This window comes from Ornithorhynchus anatinus, chromosome 17 (assembly GCF_004115215.2).
Source record: "Ornithorhynchus anatinus isolate Pmale09 chromosome 17, mOrnAna1.pri.v4, whole genome shotgun sequence".
NCBI classification, from domain to species: domain Eukaryota; kingdom Metazoa; phylum Chordata; class Mammalia; order Monotremata; family Ornithorhynchidae; genus Ornithorhynchus; species Ornithorhynchus anatinus.
Genome location: NC_041744.1, coordinates 5,641,606 through 5,659,870, shown reverse-complemented (window position 1 = coordinate 5,659,870; position 18,265 = coordinate 5,641,606). Strand labels below are relative to the sequence as shown.

At 50.3% G+C, this 18,265-nt stretch overlaps 1 protein-coding gene across 1 annotated transcript; it reads left to right on the top strand.

The window, feature by feature from the left end:
* The first annotated feature begins 7,122 nt into the window (after positions 1–7,122).
* Positions 7,123–17,966, top strand: SERPINF1 (serpin family F member 1). The gene is made up of 8 exons (XM_001507128.6): positions 7,123–7,230; positions 10,740–10,825; positions 12,211–12,412; positions 12,640–12,795; positions 13,710–13,913; positions 15,722–15,864; positions 16,849–17,059; positions 17,596–17,966. Exons 2-8 carry the CDS (start codon positions 10,748–10,750, stop codon positions 17,853–17,855), a joined length of 1,254 nt encoding a protein of 417 aa, XP_001507178.2. The 5' UTR covers positions 7,123–7,230; positions 10,740–10,747; the 3' UTR covers positions 17,856–17,966.
* The last annotated feature ends 299 nt before the right edge of the window (positions 17,967–18,265 follow it).

The following is an 18,265-nucleotide window of genomic DNA, read 5'->3' as shown; positions in this document are numbered from 1 at the left end:
AGTTAAGTGACTTGCCCAAAGTCACCCAGCTGACAAGTGGTGGAACTGGGATTAGAACCCACGACCTCTGAGTCTCCCAAGCCCAGCTGCCACTGAAAAGTTCACTTGCTTTAGGACCAGCGGAGAACGGGGGCTGCAGGGAAGTGGACTCACAGGGGTATCTTCCTCTCCCCGAGGGTTTCTAGGAAATGGCCCGTGAGCCCTGTGAGCTGGTAGGAGGAGGCTCATCTTGCCTGAAAATAGCCTTCTCCCTCCTGCCACCCGAAGCCGCCTTCCTGCCCTGGCCCCTATGCCAGGTCTGGGGGAGCCACCCACCCCTCCCCCAAAGACAGTGGAAAACATCTCAGGGAGGATCCACAGAGCCACCCCCACAGTATCTTTTCCCCTCGGCCAGAGCTACAGCAAATGGACCAGCTGCCCTAGCACGGGGCGGGCTGACCTTTAGCTGAATGAGCCGGGAGGCTTTTCTGAAGAAAACAGCAGGTCCACCCTGCTCATTACTGACCTCACAAGTGGTGGGCCAACTCTGTGCTCAAAAAATCAGGGAAAGCTCAGAATAACTCCTGCCTCCTAGGTCTGTGAGAAGAGGGTGTAATTACCGAGTCTCTAATTAAGCAACAAACCCTCAAACAGGAGCCGATGCTAACACCGCTGCTCACTTGGATCCAAACCGGTGATTGCGGGAGCTTAAATGCCCTGTTGGGAAGTGCTTGGTGGGTGCTTTTCTAGCTCAGAAAAAGGCTGTCTCCTTCCTCGGCTTGGAAGCGAAATAGCTCTCGATCGGTCTCTGCAGTTCCCGAGGTGGCTTTTAAGGGTGTGGGAGGGAGAGAAAAGAGGGAGGGAGGGGGAGAGAGCGAGAGGGAGCATGAACAGGAATGCACAAAGGGAAATGATCACCAGGAGAACATGTCCCAACCTTTCCAATAATTGTTTTTTGGGGCACTAAATTTGCACCGCTAAAGCATGAAATACAAAGCAGAGTCAGATGCATCCGTACAATAAATCTGACCCGCAGAGAAGCTTAAAAGGTGTATTAGCCTCAAACATGTTTCTAAGCCCTTAAAATGGTTCCAAATTCTGAGCAGCAGGTATCTAAACAAGTACCGCACAGGTGCGAGAGGTTGCCTTTTTAATTTTCATTTCCATTTTTTTCTTGGTAGCAGCCTAATTTCTTCCAACCCTCAGGCTGGGGATAATGTGCATGGCTGAAAGGAACAGCTTATAAAATGATCCTCTTCGTGTGCCAGCTAAAATTTCCCTGGGGCTGCCTTGGGGCACAGAGGAAAATTTGCACACCTTTCCTCCCCCTTTTTTCTGAATAGATGGCACCACAGTCCTATCAAGCAATCCACCCCAACCAGAGAAAGCTTTGGGTTACTGCTGGATGGTTGGATGACCAGAATGATCACCAGAGGTCCTACCTTGCTCGACTTTGCCCTGATCAGCACTGACTTGGTCAGATCTGCCCTGCTCCTGCCTTGCCTTTTTCCTGGGCCGGTGGTCCAGGACATGTGAGGGCCTGCATTCCATCCCATCCCACTTGTGACAGGTGTTGCTTGCTATAAAGGAATATTGTGGTGTACCTTTGAAGCCCCCCAGTTGCCAGAAGGCTGTCCATGTACACAGGGAAGAGGATGGGGATTCAAAACAAAAAAAAAATCAATGCAAAGAAAAATCTCAAAGCAGCAGGATGATGATGCCACTGAAACCTTATATATCACTCCTCCGGAGAATAATAATAATAACAGTAATTGCCATATTTTTAAGCACATACTATGTACCGAGTGCTGTGAAATGAGGAGGAAGATACAAAATAATCAGATTGGACACAGTCCCTGTCCCACGTGAGGCTCTCAGCCTAAGGAGGGACTTATGGGTAGCATATACCCTTGGTTTTCTTCCACCAAAAACCTTCATATACTGAAAACAAATATTAAATCACCCCTACCCTTCAATCAGTCAGAGGTATTTCTTGAGTCCCTACTAACGCAGAGCTCTGTACTAACCACAGGGAAAACAGAACAGAAAGAAAAGACACATTCCCTGCCTTCAAGGACCTTACCATATAATAAGGGATGACAGACAAAAACCATGTACAGATAGTGGTAGCAGGAGAAAGAACAAGGATAAAACAAGTGTGAATGGATCAGGATGAAATATCAAAATAATAATAGCATTTATTAAGTGCTTGCTATGTGCTAAGAGCTGGGATAGGTATAAGTTTACAAGAATCGATAACTGAACACAGACATTTATACAAATTCAAGATGGATATAAAAATGTGACGGGAGTTGAGTCGATGCAACTCGAGGTGTCGGGAATTCATCGGGGAAGAGGGCCTTTAGGAGGGGGAGGGCTGTGGCAAGAGGGAGTTCCCGGTGGGCGGAGCAGAGGGAGCAAGGGGTTAAAGTTGGGAGAGTTAGTGAAGTAGGCAAGCTTGAGATAAGCAGCATGTGCTAGTAGAGAACAGACCTGGGAATCAAAAGGACCTAGGTTCTAATCCCAGCTCTGCTACTTGTCTGCTGTGTGACCTTGAGTAAGTCATTTAATTGCCCTTTGCCTCAGTTATCTCATCTGTAAAATGGGGATTAAGACTGTGAGCCCCATGTGAGACAGGGACTGGGTTCAACCTGATTAGCCTGTATCTACCCCAGCGCTTAGAACAGTGCTTGACACATAGTAAGAGCTTAACAAATACATTACTATTATAATTAGTAATAATAATACTAAGCAAACTGTGCAACATGGAGGGTAATAAGGGAGGAGAGTCTGTATGTAAAGTGGGGAAAGCTGATAGAAGGCTTTGAAGTCAAGAGTAAGGAATTTTAGGTTGATGAGGGAAATGGGAGCCACTGGAGGTCTGTGAAATGTGCCCAGTGACCTTTCAGAAGGATAATAATAATAATGTTGGTATTTGTTAAGCGCTTACTATGTGCAGAGCACTGTTCTAAGCAATGGGGTAGACACAGGGGAAGCAGGTTGTCCCACGTGGGGCTCACAGTCTTAATCCCCATTTTACAGATGAGGTAACTGAGGCACGGAGACGTTAAGTGACTTGCCCGAAGTCACACAGCCGACGAGTGGCCGAGCGGGGATTCAAACCCATGACCTCTGACTCCAAAGCCCGTGCTCTTTCCACTTAGCCATGCTGCTTCTTGGCCAAAAGCGTGAAGTATGGACGGAAGGGGAGAGGGTGTGGAGGCTGGGAGACCAGGGAGGAGGCTGATTTGGAAGTCCAATGGTTTGAACCAGGTTGGTGACCGGCTGAAGAGGAAGGGACGGATCCTTTGACAGCCCGATTCTTTTCACCTTTCCACCAAGATGAAGCTGCTTTGGTTTTTTCTGGCCAGCTCCTAGGTGGGGAGGGTTGGCTGCCGGAAGGCCCCGGCTCCCTCAGAGAATGGAGATCTGGGCCACAAGCAGGGAGGGAGCAGGAGAAACCGCCTGAGTCTGGGGAGCAGAAATCTTGAGCTGAACCACCCCTCAAAATTTTGCTGCCTAGGCTTGGTCTAGTTGACCTTTGTTGAAACCTGTCCCTCCACTTAGGCCCCGCTTTCTAACCCTCTTTGTTATGTTGGTTGTTTTCTGGACCTTCTCCAGCTTCTCTTCTTCCATTTAAAAATACACTGACCAATGCCGACTGGGGAGAAAAAAATGATTTCCGGACCTTGGATGTTAGACTACTCAATCCCCACCTAACTGGCCACCAGAACAGCCGTGAGTCTGGTTTATTATTTATATAATTTGTGGTCTGCTTTCATTTTTCTAATTGGTATTCATGCTCGTACAGCGTGGCTCAGTGGAAAGGGCCCAGGCTCGGGAGTCAGAGGTCATGGGTTCGAATCCCGGATCTGCCACTTCCCAGCTGGGTGACTGTGGGCAAGTCACTTCACTTCTCTGGGCCTCAGTGACCTCATCTGCAAAATGGGGATGAAGACTGTGAGCCTCACGTGGGACAACCTCATGACCCTGTATCTCCCCCAGCGCTTAGAACAGTGCTCTGCACATAGTAAGCGCTTAACAAATACCAACATTATTATTATCTATTGTGTGTTTGGCGATTTGGGTCTGCCTGTCTTGCGCTAGATTAGACTGTAAGCTCTCCAAGGACAGAGACTATGCCTTTTCCTTCGGTTGCATGTTCTGTCTTATGGGGGCTCAGTAAGTGCTCTTGATGATAACATTGCCTTTAATAGGGTCCAGGATCTTTCAGGATTTTGGGTGTAGAACCTTAATTAGTGAGCATGGGGAGAAGGGAGCCAGCCCTGTATGATCTATTATCTTTCTTACCATTACCTGTAAATATTTTTAGGTTTCTCTTCCCACATTAGAATGTAAATTCTTTGTGGGAAGGGAAAATGTCACTTCTTTGTTCTGAACTTTGTTTTGAGAAGCAGTGTGGCTTGATGGAAAGAGAATGGACCTGGCAGTCAGAAGGACCTGGCCCCGCCACTTTTCTGCTGTGTGACTTTGGGCAAGTCACTTAACTTGCCTTACTATCTTACTTTCCTCAACTATAAAATGGGGATTAAGACTGAGAGACCCATAAGGGACATAGACTATGTCCAATCTCACTAACTTGTATTTTATTTTATTTATGGTATTTGTTAAGCACTTACTTACTATGTGTCAAACACTGTTCTAAGTGCTAGGGTAGGTACAAGTTAATTAGGTTGGACATAGTCCCCTGTCCCACATGGTGCTCACAGTCTAAATAGGAGGAAAGGAGAACAGGTATTCCCATTTTACAGTTGAGGAAACCGAGGCACAGAGAAGTTAAGTGACTTGCCCAGGGTCATACAGCAAGTGCTTAATATATGCCATAAAAAAAAAAAGCTTCTCAAGGAGTTAGTACAGGGTACTATCCTTGGTGGGAATTCAGTAAATACTATGAAAATGACTACTGCTGTTATTATTACCACTATTGTATACCCAGATTGCTTCCCACTGTGAATCAGAGGAAACAAGTGGGATGCTGGGCCTTCTCTTTCCTCAGATATGGACTCTTAATTCAACCTGATTTAGCTCCTATGGTCGTTTTCCAGCTTGGCCGCCCCCCGCCATCTCCATTTTCCCTCAGTAAGTCAATTGCATTTATTGAGCACTTACTGTGTGCAGAGCACTGTACTAAGGACTTGGAGAGTACAATAGAACAATATAACAGACACAGTACCTGTCCACATTGAGCTTACAGTCTAGAGGGAGAGATAAGCATTGATACAAATAAATAAAATTACAGATATGTACATAAATCCCTTGGAACTGGTGGGGTGAAAAATAAAGGGAGTAAGTGAGGGTGACGCAGAAGGAAGTGGGAGAAGAGGAAAGGAAGTCAAAGGCCCATAAAGCACAGTTCCACCCATCTCACACCATCTAATACCTTTTTATTTTACTTTATTTCTTTTTATGGAATTTAGTAAGCACTTATTAAGTGCCAGGCACTGTACTAAGCACTGGGGTAGACACTAATCAGCTAATCAGGTTGGACATAGTCTGTGCCCCACCTGGGGCTTACAGTCTTAAGCCCCACTTTGCAGATGAGGTAATAGAGGCACAGAGAAGTGAAGTGAGTTGCCCAAGGTCACACAGCAGACAAGTGGCAGACCCGGGATTAGAATGCAGCTGGGAGTTGTCCAGCAGTAATGCTGAGGTAAAAGCAGTCTAGCTCACATGGCTTCTAGAGATAACAGAGTTCTACCACCAGGTTGCGGGGAAGATCAAACACGATCTCTGTGAGCCATCCGTTCCTTTCCATCATAAACAGTAAAGTTACTGGGAGTTGCCTGCCGATAATGGTTCCTGCGCAGCATCTAAGATTGGTGGTGAGACCTCAGGCTGGGAGATGGAATAGTCCATTCCACTCATTCATTCATTCATTCATTCATTCATTCATTCATTCATTCATATTTATTGGGCTCCTACTGAGTAATAATAAAATAATGTTGGTATTTGTTAAGCGCTTACTATGTGCAGAGCACTGTTCTAAGCGCTGGGGTAGACACAAGGGAATCAGGTTGTCCCACGTGGGGCTCACAGTCTTAATCCCCATTTTACAGATGAGGTAACTGAGGCACGGAGAAGTTAAGTGACTTGCCCAAAGTCACACACCTGACAAGTGGCCAAGTCGGGATTCGAACCCATGACCTCTGACTCCAAAGCCCGTGCTCTTTCCACTGAGCCACGCTGCTTCTCTATAATGATGATATTTGTTAAGGGCTTACTATGTGCAGAGCACTGTTCTAAGCACTGGGGTAGATACAGGGTAATCAGGTTGTCCCACGTGAGGCTCACAGTTAATCCCCATTTTACAGATGAAGTAACTGAGGCACAGAGAAGTTAAGTGACTTGCCCACAGTCACACAGCTGACAAGTGGCAGAGCCGGGATGCGAACCCATGACCTCTGACTCCCAAGCCCGGCCTCTTTCCACTGAGCCACCCCTACTGTATTGTATTGTACTCCTACTAAGCACCTGGGAGAGTACAATATAACAATAAACAGACACACTCCCTGCCCACAAGGAGCTTACAGTCCAAATATTTGCCTCTTGCTGGAACCCTCGGCAAGACGCTGCCTTCTCTATGCCTCAGTTTCCTATTTTGTGGGGGCCAAGAGGAGGAGTGAAGAGATTTGAGAGGCTCTAGCCTCTTGGGGTGACCTTGGAAAAATATGAGGGGCTGACTCTAGCCTGGTTTACCTGTCCAGGTCTCCTCATCTTTAGGAAGAGAACTTCCCAGTACCTCACAGTAAATGACCTTAGTGGTGTTTCCCCTGTAGACTGTAAGCTCCTTGTGGGCAGGGAATGTGTCCATTTCTTGTTATATTGTATTCTTCCAAGCCTCTAGTACAGTAAATAAATAATACGATAAATGCGATTGAATAAATGATTGAAAGGAGTGAAGATCCTTGGTTCTTTGAGCCCTTTGCTTCTGCCTGACTTGGGTGACTCACGGGCAAAACTTGCAGGGAGGATTCTGAATTTAACATCAGCCAGAGGCTGTTTTTCCCAGAGACTGGCATGCCGGGTTAAAACCCGTACGGGGCCGGGATGAAATCACAGCATCCAAAATGAGAGCCGGTCGCTTTAAGAGAGAACGGAACCGCTGTAATCTGAAGCCTGCAGGCTGTGGGCTGGGAAGCAGCAAATAAAGCAGATGTGTTGGGTATAACCCCCTCAGTGTGCAGACTTTGTTTAACCACAGTTGGTAGCCGAGCTGAAGAGAATCCCCAGGTAAGACAGCCCCTTCTCTGGCCAGGCCCCCGCCTCCCCAGCGGATCAGGGAAATGCTAGCCCCCACAGATTTATCTTAGATTTAGAAAATAAGGAGAGAAGAGAGGCGGGAAGGGGACCTGGATGACCAAGGGAAGAGGCTGGGATGAGGAAACCCTGTTGAGAACTCTGAAGGGGTCGGTGTGTGGGGGCTGGGAGCGGGGGTGGCCTGCTGGCAGGTCCGAGAGGGATGAGGGAGGACCCCACATTTTTCAGGATTTAAACCAATGATGAGGATTTGGTGGGGGCGGGATGGGGAGGGGGGTTTACATTGGTGCTTAAGACCCAGAGTAGCAGGCTGCAGCCGATGAACTCCCTTGAATAAAAAGGAAGACCTACCTCGAACAATCCCTAGAAAATGATGGATAACAAGCCAACCCCTCAAGATAGCTCCTTGAGAGAGAGGATTCCTAACACGGGAAAGAGGTCAAGGTCTCCTACGGACTCCAAACTCTTTCTCCTCTTTTTATAAACCAGCTGGAGCCGATGTTGAAGTCAGCTTCTCAGAACGACCCAAACCATTGCCCGGCTTGGACCCTCCGGGCCAAGGATAGGACCGGGGGTTGTGGGGGAGGAGGAGAGATGGGATGGACGCCTCGGGCTTGGTACCTTTCCATCTGCAGTCTCGGTTGCGTGCTTTGCCGAGTCTCACAAACAGGCTCCAGATGTTCAGGGCCACTTCAGCTTAAGAGAGCTTAGGCATCCTAAAAGGACAATTGCCTCTCGGCCGAAGCTGGGAAATACGACGCTGGAGCCTAGATTGCCGGGACTACAAAATTCTGGCCATAGGCCTCCGCTCCCCAGGGTAAACTGGCGAGGACCAGGGCCGTTTCCAAGGAAAACCCACCCGTTTCCCAAGAAAGCCACAGCCTGGCTCGGGTCTTCCCGGCACCACTTACAGCTGGAGGGAAATGGGGAGAAAGTGCTGAGATCAGACAGTTCCTCAGGGTGGGTCTGTGGGGCGCCAGGAGCTGAGTCTGTCTTGGCCAAACCGACGTTCGTTTCCAGAAGACCTCCCACTCCAACGTTTCTGAAAAGTAGAATTGCGGTGGCCCCCTTGCCATTCAAACCAAGAGCGGGTGGGCCCGAGTCGGGCTTTCTGACCACATCTTGGGATGGGGCTGAGACTGTTGTGCCGGGTGGATTTTTAATCATGTGATCGCTTTCTCCTGCGGTCTCCCAATTGGTCCAGCTCCGGCCCCGCAGCACATTCATCCACATATGCGGGGCTTAGGCAGCCCCAGGCCCAGTTGGAGCAGCCTCTAAGAGGGGAAGCAGCCTCTAAGAGGTGGAACGGACCCTCTGCTCCCAAGTGGGAGGAGCTGCAGAGCTTCTTTAGGCCTTGAAGGCACGACTTCTGGGGGCTCCTTGGAAGCCTCTCCAAGGGACCATTAGTCACTCTGAGGCCAGGGAAGCAGGGAAGAGCTATCCTTACAGATAAGCCTCTGAGCTTGTAGTTTTCATGGACTTCATGTGGCTTTAGAGATTCGTATGCCTAGTAGGTGTGTTGATGGAAAAACTGTGTTTAATCCAAAACACATGTGCAGGCTCTTACTTGACTTCCTGACTTGGAGAAGGGTGGTAATTGAATGCCTGCTTTTCCACTTGATCTGGGCCTCACGGAGACACCCTGGGCCTCTCGGTTCCGGCGGTGACAGTGCTGCGTGAAGTCCAGCTTCCCAGCCCAGCTGGACGGGAGCTTGGACTGGACCTTACCCTTTGGATGAGATGTCCCCATTTCTGTGTGTTTAGCTCGGGAAGATAACGGAGACCCGCTCTTTCCAAACAGCCTAAAATTTGTCTGGGAATCAGCGAGAGACCTTTTCCCTTTGGGGTCCTGAGTCGTTAGAGCCTCCCCGACCCCCAAAACTCCGCTCCTTCCGGCCCTGATCTCTGTCTTCTCAGAGCCGCAGCGGGTGGGTCTCGGCTTGTCTCCGCCTGGCTGAACCCCAAGTGGGGCAGGGGGGAGATCCAACTTTTTAACTCTGCCCGGGTTTGAATCCTGGAGGCTCAGCCTCAAAACATCATATTTGGATGGTTGAAGATGGTCTGAAGAACAGTCTGGAATCTCAGTTGCGGTCAGATCGGTTGGGGTCTGGCCAGGAGCTAGGGTGGGGCTCATGTGTGTTTGGGGATAGCTGGAAGCCAGGGTGCCACTACGGACTTTTGTCTTGGGCCACAGAAAGTTGGTTTGGTTGGATAAATTATTTCTCTCTTCTGGAGACCGGGAGCAATTGGGCAGAGGGGTAATAGTTTAAGACTGGGTGAGCTCTGTAGCTGCTCAGCCCTGGAAGTCCTAGCTTTTCTCTAAAGAGGCTAAACCAAGGCCCGTGTCCAACGCCTGACCAGCCCTGATGAAAGCAAATCAGAGAATAGGAATGTCTCAAACTCCCCGGCCCCTGAGCAAAGCCGCGCATTTAAGTTGGAATAGTCAACTGAGGATGCCGGTTTCTTTGATGTGGGGCTGGCTGGGGAGTCTGGGAAAAGTGCCAGGATGGATGTGGATTCAAATACACAAAGGTGTCATTTGTGGGCCCGGGAGATAAGGGAAAGGTGAAAAATTGGTAAAAGGAGGGGGATTGAAATTCCCCGACTCAATTTTCCCAAGTAAAGATGACCAGCCATGGCCAGATAGAAGCAACTTAAGTCCATAACATCCAATTACAAGTCCCATTCTCTAAACGTTAGGCAACCTGGAAGTCACTTAGGGAGGCAACTGTGTTTGGGCAAATTGCTTTATCTCTTTTACCTACCCCACACCTCCCCAGTCCCAGTGACCAGTCAAGTTCTGGTTTGATCCAGACCACTGGGTCACCCCATAGTGGACTCAAGCCCCTGAGGCTGGACTGTCTCCCGAGATTCTTCCCAGGCAGGGTCAACCCAGGGCCCAGCTGAGTTTCCCGGGGCTACTCCGGACTGGCTCAGCACTAGGGCTAGGCTGGTCCCAGTCCTGCCTCCACGAAGGGGCAGGTCGATAAGTCCAGGTGCTTCTATCCCTTGCTGGCTCCTGAGGCAGTATTCCCTCTCCTCCATTAATGGGGAAGGGAATGTCGGCAAGCAAGAAGCCACCAGGCAGCTCCTGGTGCGCCCCTGAGGCTTCCCAAAGGCCTTCATGATGTGTGCAAATGTCTGCAGCTGGCAGAAACGCAACTGGGGGTTTCTGGGCCAGCTAGTCCAGGTGAACGATGAGATGCACAACAGTGAAGGTGAATACCCTAGGACTCCCATGCCAAGGAAACCCACAAACCCCAAAAGGAGGGATAGAGGATGCCTTCTGTAGACATGACAGTTAGGGAGAATGCTTCGTCCTTTGTCCCAATCACCCCTAGGTCCCACGCTGGATTTAGCTTTCCAGACTGCTCCCGGGCCAGGGTCAGCCCAACGTTTGGGGAGAAGCCGGGAGTAGAGACACGTTCCATTGGGCTTTGTGGCCACAGTCGACAAATCTCTGCCTCGTTCTTCCCTTGCAGGCCCCACAATGCAGCCCTTTGCGGTACTCCTGTGGGTGGGAGTCCTCATCGGCTCCAGTAAGTCCCAGGATGCCGCTGGGCCTGAGGTGAGTGAAGAGGAGCGTGAGAGAACATGTGGAGCCCAGCTCAAAATGGGACCTCAATAAAGCGGGACTTCACCTCCTCTAGACTGTAAGCTGGTTGTGATCAGGGAGCGTGTCTGTTGTACTGGACTCGCCCAAGCGCTTAGTACAATGCTTTACACACAGTACTCAATAAAGAGGATCGACTGACGGGTCCGTCTGCAGGGCTGCCCCTCAGATCGAGAGCTCACGCTAACCAATCTTTTATTCCTCTGGGCCGTCGGCAGGCCCTTGCTGAGTGGGTTTGGAGAGGGAACCAGGCCAGTGGAGTAGGAGTAATGGTGTTTACGGAGTGCAATTTTGGGGTACAGCGGAAGCACAAGACTTGTTCCCTGCCCACAGGAGCTTCCACTCAAAGGCTCAGAGAATGGAGGAGGAAGGCAGCAAAGCCCAAGTCTGTTTCTGCAGCCCGGTCAGTGAGCACGTGCCTGAAGGAGAAGAGCCCTAAGTGGGTGTGGGATGCCACACGGGGAGGGGCTGGACCTGGTGAGCAGCCACAATTAATAATAATAATGGTATTTGCTAAGCACTTACTATATGGCATGCGCTGGGATAGCTACAAGGTTGGACACAGTCCCTGTCCCACATGGTGCTCACAGTCTAGGTAGGAGGGAGTAGGATTTAATCCCCATTTTACAGACGGGGAAAATGAGGCCCAGAGAAGTGAAGTGACTTGACCGCTGGGCTCTAGTCACACAGCAGAATTAGAGCCCAGGTCCTCTGACTCCAGAGTCTTTGCTCTTTCCACTAGGCCATGTTGCTTCTTAATATTAATAATGGAAATTCTGAAGCTCTTACTATGTGCTACGCACTGGGATAGCAACAAGGCTATCCGACTGGACAGTCCTTGTCCCACACAGGACTCACAACCTATGTTAACCTCATTTTTAGAGCTGAGGAAACTATGGCCCAGAGAGGTTAAGTGACTGGCCTACGGTCCCCTGACGGTGATGGGATTAGACGGTGATGGGAATTCTTGACTTCCGGTCCAGTGCTCTTTCCCTGAGACCACGCTACCCCCCCACTCCGCCCTCCCCCACTCCCAAGACGTCCACGCTACCACAGGTGAAGAGGAATGCCTGGGGGGGAGCGGCCAGACTTAATAATTGTGATATTTGTTAAGCGCTCAATATGTGCCAAGCGCTGCACTGAGCACTGGAGTACATACAAGGTCATACGGTCCCACGTGGGGCTCACAGTCTAAGTAGGAGGGAGAACAGGTATTACGTTCCCATTTTGCAGAAGAAGGAACCGAGGCCCGGAGAAGTGAAGTGATTTGGCCAGCGTCGCACGGCGGACAAGGGGCGGACGCGGGCTTAGTCTCCGACCAGCGTTTTCTCTTCTGCCAGGAATCTCCAGCTCCCGACGCCACGGGGACTGCGGTGGTGGAGGAGGAGGACCCTTTCTTCAAGGTCCCTGTGAACAAGCTGGCAGCCGCCGTCTCCAACTTTGGCTACGACCTGTATCGCCAGAAATCCAGCTCGAGCCCCACCACCAATGTGCTGCTGTCCCCTCTCAGTGTGGCCACCGCTCTCTCTAGCCTCTCCTTGGGTAAGCCGCCTGGCAGAGTGTTAGCTCTCTAGACTGTAAGCTCGCTGTGGGCAGGGAAGGTCTGTTAGGTTATTTTGTACTCTCCCAAGCGCTTAGTGTACAGTGCTCTGCACACAGGACGTGCTCAATAACTACGATTGAGTGACCGACTGGCAGCCAAACTCCTTCCTCCCCGGCTAGGGTGCGAGCAGGTGCCTGAGGCTTCACGTTCTTGTCCCCAACGGCAGGTGCTGGGCCCCGGACGGAAAGCCTCATACACCGGGCTCTTTATTATGACTTGATTCACAACCCGGACATCCACGGCACTTACAAGGAACTTCTCGCTACAGTCACCGCTCCGCAAAAGAACCTGAAGACTGCTTCCCGGCTTGTCTTGGAGAGAAGTAAGTGGCCTTCTGAGCCCCTGCAGCCGAATAAGGCTCCGCCCACCGCGCTTTCCCAGTGCTTCCCGCCCGTGAGTCCAAGTGGCCTTTATAGATAAAAGGAGATATTGGGCCTGGGCACTGAAGCCTGGCAAGAAGGTGGGGTTGCGACGCGCTTGCTAAGCAGCAGGAACAATGTGGAGAGAGAGGGGAGGAGCTGGGGGAGACTCAGCAGGCATAGAATAAGGATGGGGAGCCAGGCCACCTGGGTTCTAGCCCTGCTTGGCCACTTGTTAGCTGCGTGACCTCGGGAAGGTCACTTCATCTGTAAAATGGTGATAAAATACTTTTTTTAAAAAATGACGTTTATTAAGCACTTCACATAATACATAATAATACTAAGCGCTGGGACAGATAACAAGCTAATCAGGTCGGACACGGTCCCGGTCCCACATGGGGCTCACGGTGTTATAATCCCCATTTTACAGATGAAGTAACTGAGGCACAGAGAAGTGAAGTGACTTGTCCAAAGTCACCCGGCAGACCCGTGTCAGAACTGGGATTAGAACCCAGGTCCTCATTCCCAGGCCCGGGTTATTTCCACTAGGCCACACTCCTTCTCCCCCTCCCCTAAGGCTGTGATCGCCATGGGGGACAAAGACCATCCCGGGAGCTTTTTAACAAGTGAGGGGTTAATCGAATTACCTTGTCTCTACCCCAGTATTTAGCACAGTGCTTAACACCTAGCGAGTGCTCAACAAGTATCCCGGCTATTATATCTACTACTTCTATTGCACTCTCACAAACGGTACACAGAAGGGGCTCAATAAATTAAATGGATTGATTCATCAGTGGTGTAATGAGAGGGAAGAAACCGAATGTGTCCTCGGCCTCCACCTCCTCTCTGACTCCGCTAAGAATATCCCTCTTTCCAGAGCTGCGGATAAAAGCTGGATTCGTTGGGCTGCTGGAAAAGTCGTACGGATCCAGGCCGAAGATTCTGACGGGCAACACTCGGACTGACCTTCACGAAATGAACAACTGGATGCAGACCCAGACTAAGGGGAAGATGGGCCGGACGCTGAAGGAGCTGCCCAGTGGAATTAGCATTCTTCTTCTTGGGATAGCTTACTTCAAAGGTGACAACTCACAGACATCTGTTCCAGGGGAGGGGCAAACAGGGGCGGGGAAGTCTGAGCAAACTCCAGGAAGCCGAAGTGGGAAGGGGAGCGAGCTGGCGGGGAAGGGGAGAAAGCCAGGAATGCTTGTGACACGAACGCAGGAGCGATGCAGTAGCCAAAAGTTTCACTCGCTTAAAAACCTAATTGGAATCATTCGGAGGCCACTCCTCGGGGGTTTCGCCCCAGCTCTCCGATATGACCCGAGAGTTTCCCATCAGAGCTGATAAGACCCCATTGTTGGCCTGTTCCTCCCAAGTCCTCCTTGCCCCTAAAATCCCTGCTCCCACTTTTATCTCTGCACGCCAAATGAAAAATTCACACCTCTGGGTTTGGAAGGGGAGGGCTAGGGGGTGAAGGGAGGGCTAGGGGGTGAAACCACTGCCTTTCCAGAAAAATCAGGTAAAAATAAAGGTGGGATTAGAAGACAGACGGTTAGATTATCTCCATGTGCACTTCCCAAAATGAGCAAAGATGCAGGATGAAGAGAACACGTTAAGTGAGACTAGTAATTGAGGGAAACTCTAAGATGCTGCAGGACCTGGTTGGCTGTAGCTACCCCGATGCTTAGTAAACTGCTTGGCTGATAGGAACTGCTTAACAAATGTTAGGAAAAGAAATATTAAGAATAGTGAGATTGAAGAAGAGGAGTTGAGTCTGTCAGGACAGGACCATCCAAGGAATCTTACCTATTTGTCGAGGGGGTGAGGGCCTCTTTCTGGGAAAATAATAATAATTATGGCATTTTTTAACCACTTACTATCTACCAGGCACTGTACTAAGCGCTGGGGTGGATATAAGCAAATCAGTTTGGACAAAGCTCATGTCCCACATGGGGCTCAGTCTTAATCCCCATTTTACAGATGATGTAACTGAAGCACAGGGAAGTTAAATGACTTGCCCAAAGTCACACAGCAGACAAGTGGCAGAGCCGGGATCAGAACCCATGACCCTCTGACTTAGCTCAGACTCCAGATATCCAGGGGAAACATGTGGAGAATCTAGAGATAACAAGCACAGAAATTTGGGACTAACGATCAAAAAAGGTGTTAAACAAAAATGTCTCACAGGCAGAAAACCTGTGGGAAAGAAAGCCAATGTTTCTTTCCCTCTAGCTTGCCCTTCCCATATGCCAAAAAACAATCTATCCTAATCAAAGTCCATCGATAAAATCAACTTTGCCTTTTGCCCCACCATCCACTGTTTCTGGCCCTGGGCTTGTGGTTATCTTCAAGGTTGTCTTTGAAGAGCAAACATTCCAAGACTCAAAACCATTCCCCAATCTCTCCAGACGTCTGGCCAGCATCCAACGTCCATATAGGCAGCATGGTGTAATGGATAGAGGATGGGCCTGGGAGTCAGCAGGTCATGGGTTCTAATCCCAGCTCCGCCCACGTGTCTGCCGTGAGGCCTTGGGAAAATCACTTCACTTCTCTGTGCCTCGGTTACCTCATCTGTAAAATGGGGATGCAGACTGTGAACCCCATGTGGGACAGGGACTGCGTCCTGCCCGATTTGCTTGTATCCCCTCCAGTGCTTAGTACAGTTCCTGGCACATAGTAAGTGCTTAACTACCACAATTATTTTTATCATTATTTACTAAGCAAATCCTTTCTCTACGAGAAATCCTTTCCCCAGGGCCAGTTTCAGAACTCAAGCCTCAAGTGCCCTCCCTACCCTCTCCTCCACTGCCTTCCAGGCTTCCAGCCCTTGCTGTTTACCTTGCTGTTGGGGTCCTGGGCTCATTCTTGTTTAATTTTTAATTACAGGGCAGTGGGTGACTAAGTTTGATCCCAAGAAGACTTCCCTGCAGGACTTCCACTTGGATGAAGACCGAACTGTAAAAGTCCCCATGATGTCAGATCCCAAGGCTATCATACGCTACGGCCTGGACTCCGACCTCAACTGCAAGGTTCATTTGGGGATAGAGTCCTGAATGAATGCCTGTGCCGGCAGGGTCCACTTTCCCTCAGGAACTAGCCGTTTGAAAGGGGAGAAGATGCAGGCTCACATCCCTCAGGCTTCTTTCAACTCCACATTCCCCTGACTGGACTGTGAGGAGGATGGTTTCAGCCAGCAAAAAAAATTGTCCGGATCCAACAGCTCCCTAAGAGACAGGGAAGGGAGGAGGGAGAAGGCTGGGACTACAGAGAGGAAATCTTCCCTTTGCTCATCGTCAACCTGAAAGAGATGGAAAGGTTTCCCCTGCCATCGTTCTGCTTGGCTTCCCCTTCCACTTCAGGGCTTCCTAAGCCCCTTTCCCTTTATAGACGTAACCTTGTGGTGGGCAGGGAATGGGTCTGCCAACTCTGTTGTATTGGACTCTCCCAAGTGCTTTGTACAGTGTTCTGCACATAATCACATTTATTGAGCCATACTGTGTGCAGAGTAATGTATTAAGCTATTGGGAGAGTACAGTATAACAATATAACGGACACATTCCCCTACCAATAAGGAGACCTCCTAAAACCCAGTCATAACAGCCCAATCATAGCTCTCTCGCTCCCAAATCCCATGTCAGGTACCGCTAAGCTAGGGCCCCTCGCCAAAGCTGTCTTCCTTGACCTTTGGGAAAAGTTGGGCCTGGACTCAAATTCCAACTCCATGCAACAATGGGGATGTGTCTTAGTTAAACATTCCTTTCAGCCACCACTGCAGCTGGCTTTAGGCTAGGCTACGAAAGCTCTGGCAATTAACTCTTTCCCCAACAGGGGCGAGAAGGCATTCTGAGGGGAAACCGGGAAGGAAGGCCCCTGCTTGGGGCCTGAGCATCAGCCAAGCTGGCTGGGTCAGAGCAAGGGAAGGGGTGGGGTCTCAAGGTGAAGTTGTAGCAGAGGCTGGGGAGGGGCTCCTGTGTCCCAAACCACTAACCCCTACTTCTTCGCTGATGTTTCAGATTGCCCAGCTGCCCCTGGAGGGAAGCATGAGCGTCATTTTCTTCCTGCCGCTGAAAGCAACCCAGAACCTGACGCTCATAGAGGAGAGTCTCACCTCAGAGTTCATTCACGACATTGACAGAGAGCTGAAGACCATCCAGGCGGTGCTAACTGTACCCAAGCTTCAGCTCAGCTTCGAGGGAGAAGTGTCCAAAACATTTCAGGAGATAAGTATGTCCTAGGGCCTGGCCTCTGAAAGGCCTGGAAATTCGAGTTGAGTTTCCCTTGCCGAATAAGGCTGACAGCCTCCTATGCCGGTGGGCCAATCAATCAATCAATCAGTGGCATGTATTGAGCACTTATTGTGTGCAGAGCACTACACTAAGCACTTGGGAGGGTCTAATATAACACATTCCCTGCCCACAAAGCTTACAGCCTAAAGGGCTCTTTTGCTTCCATTTTTTTTTGGTAACGGTATTTGTTAAACATTTACTACGTGTCAAATGCTGTTCTAAGTGTGGGGTTTATCTCCCACACTATTCTGGGTTCCCCCTCCCCCAGATTACACCGCTCCTCCTCCTTTTCTGAGGGACGACTTTTCTCTCCGCAGCGGAAGAAGCAACCGCTCCTGTCCAAACTGGGCGTTAACGTTGATGGAACGCCCCTGCCGACGACTTCCCTTCCCGAGTCCAGGACCGCTCTTTTCCTAGAGCCGATGGTAAGCCGGTGCCCGCAGGGCTAATGGAAATCTCTCTCTCCCTCTGCAGAGCTTCAGTCTCTCTTCAACTCCCCGGATCTCAGCAAGATCACGCCCAGACCCATCAAGCTCACTCACGTGGTGCACCGGTCATCTCTGGAATGGAGTGAGGATGGGGTGGGGGACGCCCCCAGCCCCGCGCTACTGCCCGCTCGACTGACCTTCCCCCTGGACTACCACCTCAACCAGCCTTTCATCTTTGTCTTGCGGGACACTGACACGGGCACCCTTCTCTTCATTGGCAAAATCCTGGACCCCAGGGGCAACTGATTCCCCCAGGAGGAGGTTGGGGACCCGGGAGGGGGCGGCTCACTCTTCTGCTCTAAAAGTCTTCCCCACACTCTGCAATAAAACAGCTTTTGGTCGTTGACCTCTCCGAGCCGCCCCGGTCTGCCTTGTCTCTTGTGCTGGGCTTGAGTTGCGAGACCCAATATGGGACACTTCTGGGCCGGATTCATTTACATCCCCCAAGAGGTCATCTCTTTCAGGTGCCGGCATCCAACAGACTGGCCTCCCACGTGGGACTGTTGACCGCTTCCCGGTACCCAGCACCCCGGCCGGCTGGCATTCCTTCCCAGTGAGCTGGAGGGGATGTACCTGGGTCCCGGGCTTGACCATAAACCACAGCAGGACAACCTCAGTTGCCAGAAAGGGGTGCAAGAGCTCTTTTCTGGGGAAAA

Coding starts and splice junctions, on each gene's coding strand:
- SERPINF1 (XM_001507128.6), top strand. CDS start 10,748: ATGCAGCCCTTTGCGGTACTCCTGTGGGTGGGAGTCCTCATCGGCTCC. Junction 10,826..12,210: donor AGGATGCCGCTGGGCCTGAG/GTGAGTGAAGAG, acceptor CTCTTCTGCCAG/GAATCTCCAGCTCCCGACGC. Junction 12,796..13,709: donor CCGGCTTGTCTTGGAGAGAA/GTAAGTGGCCTT, acceptor CCCTCTTTCCAG/AGCTGCGGATAAAAGCTGGA.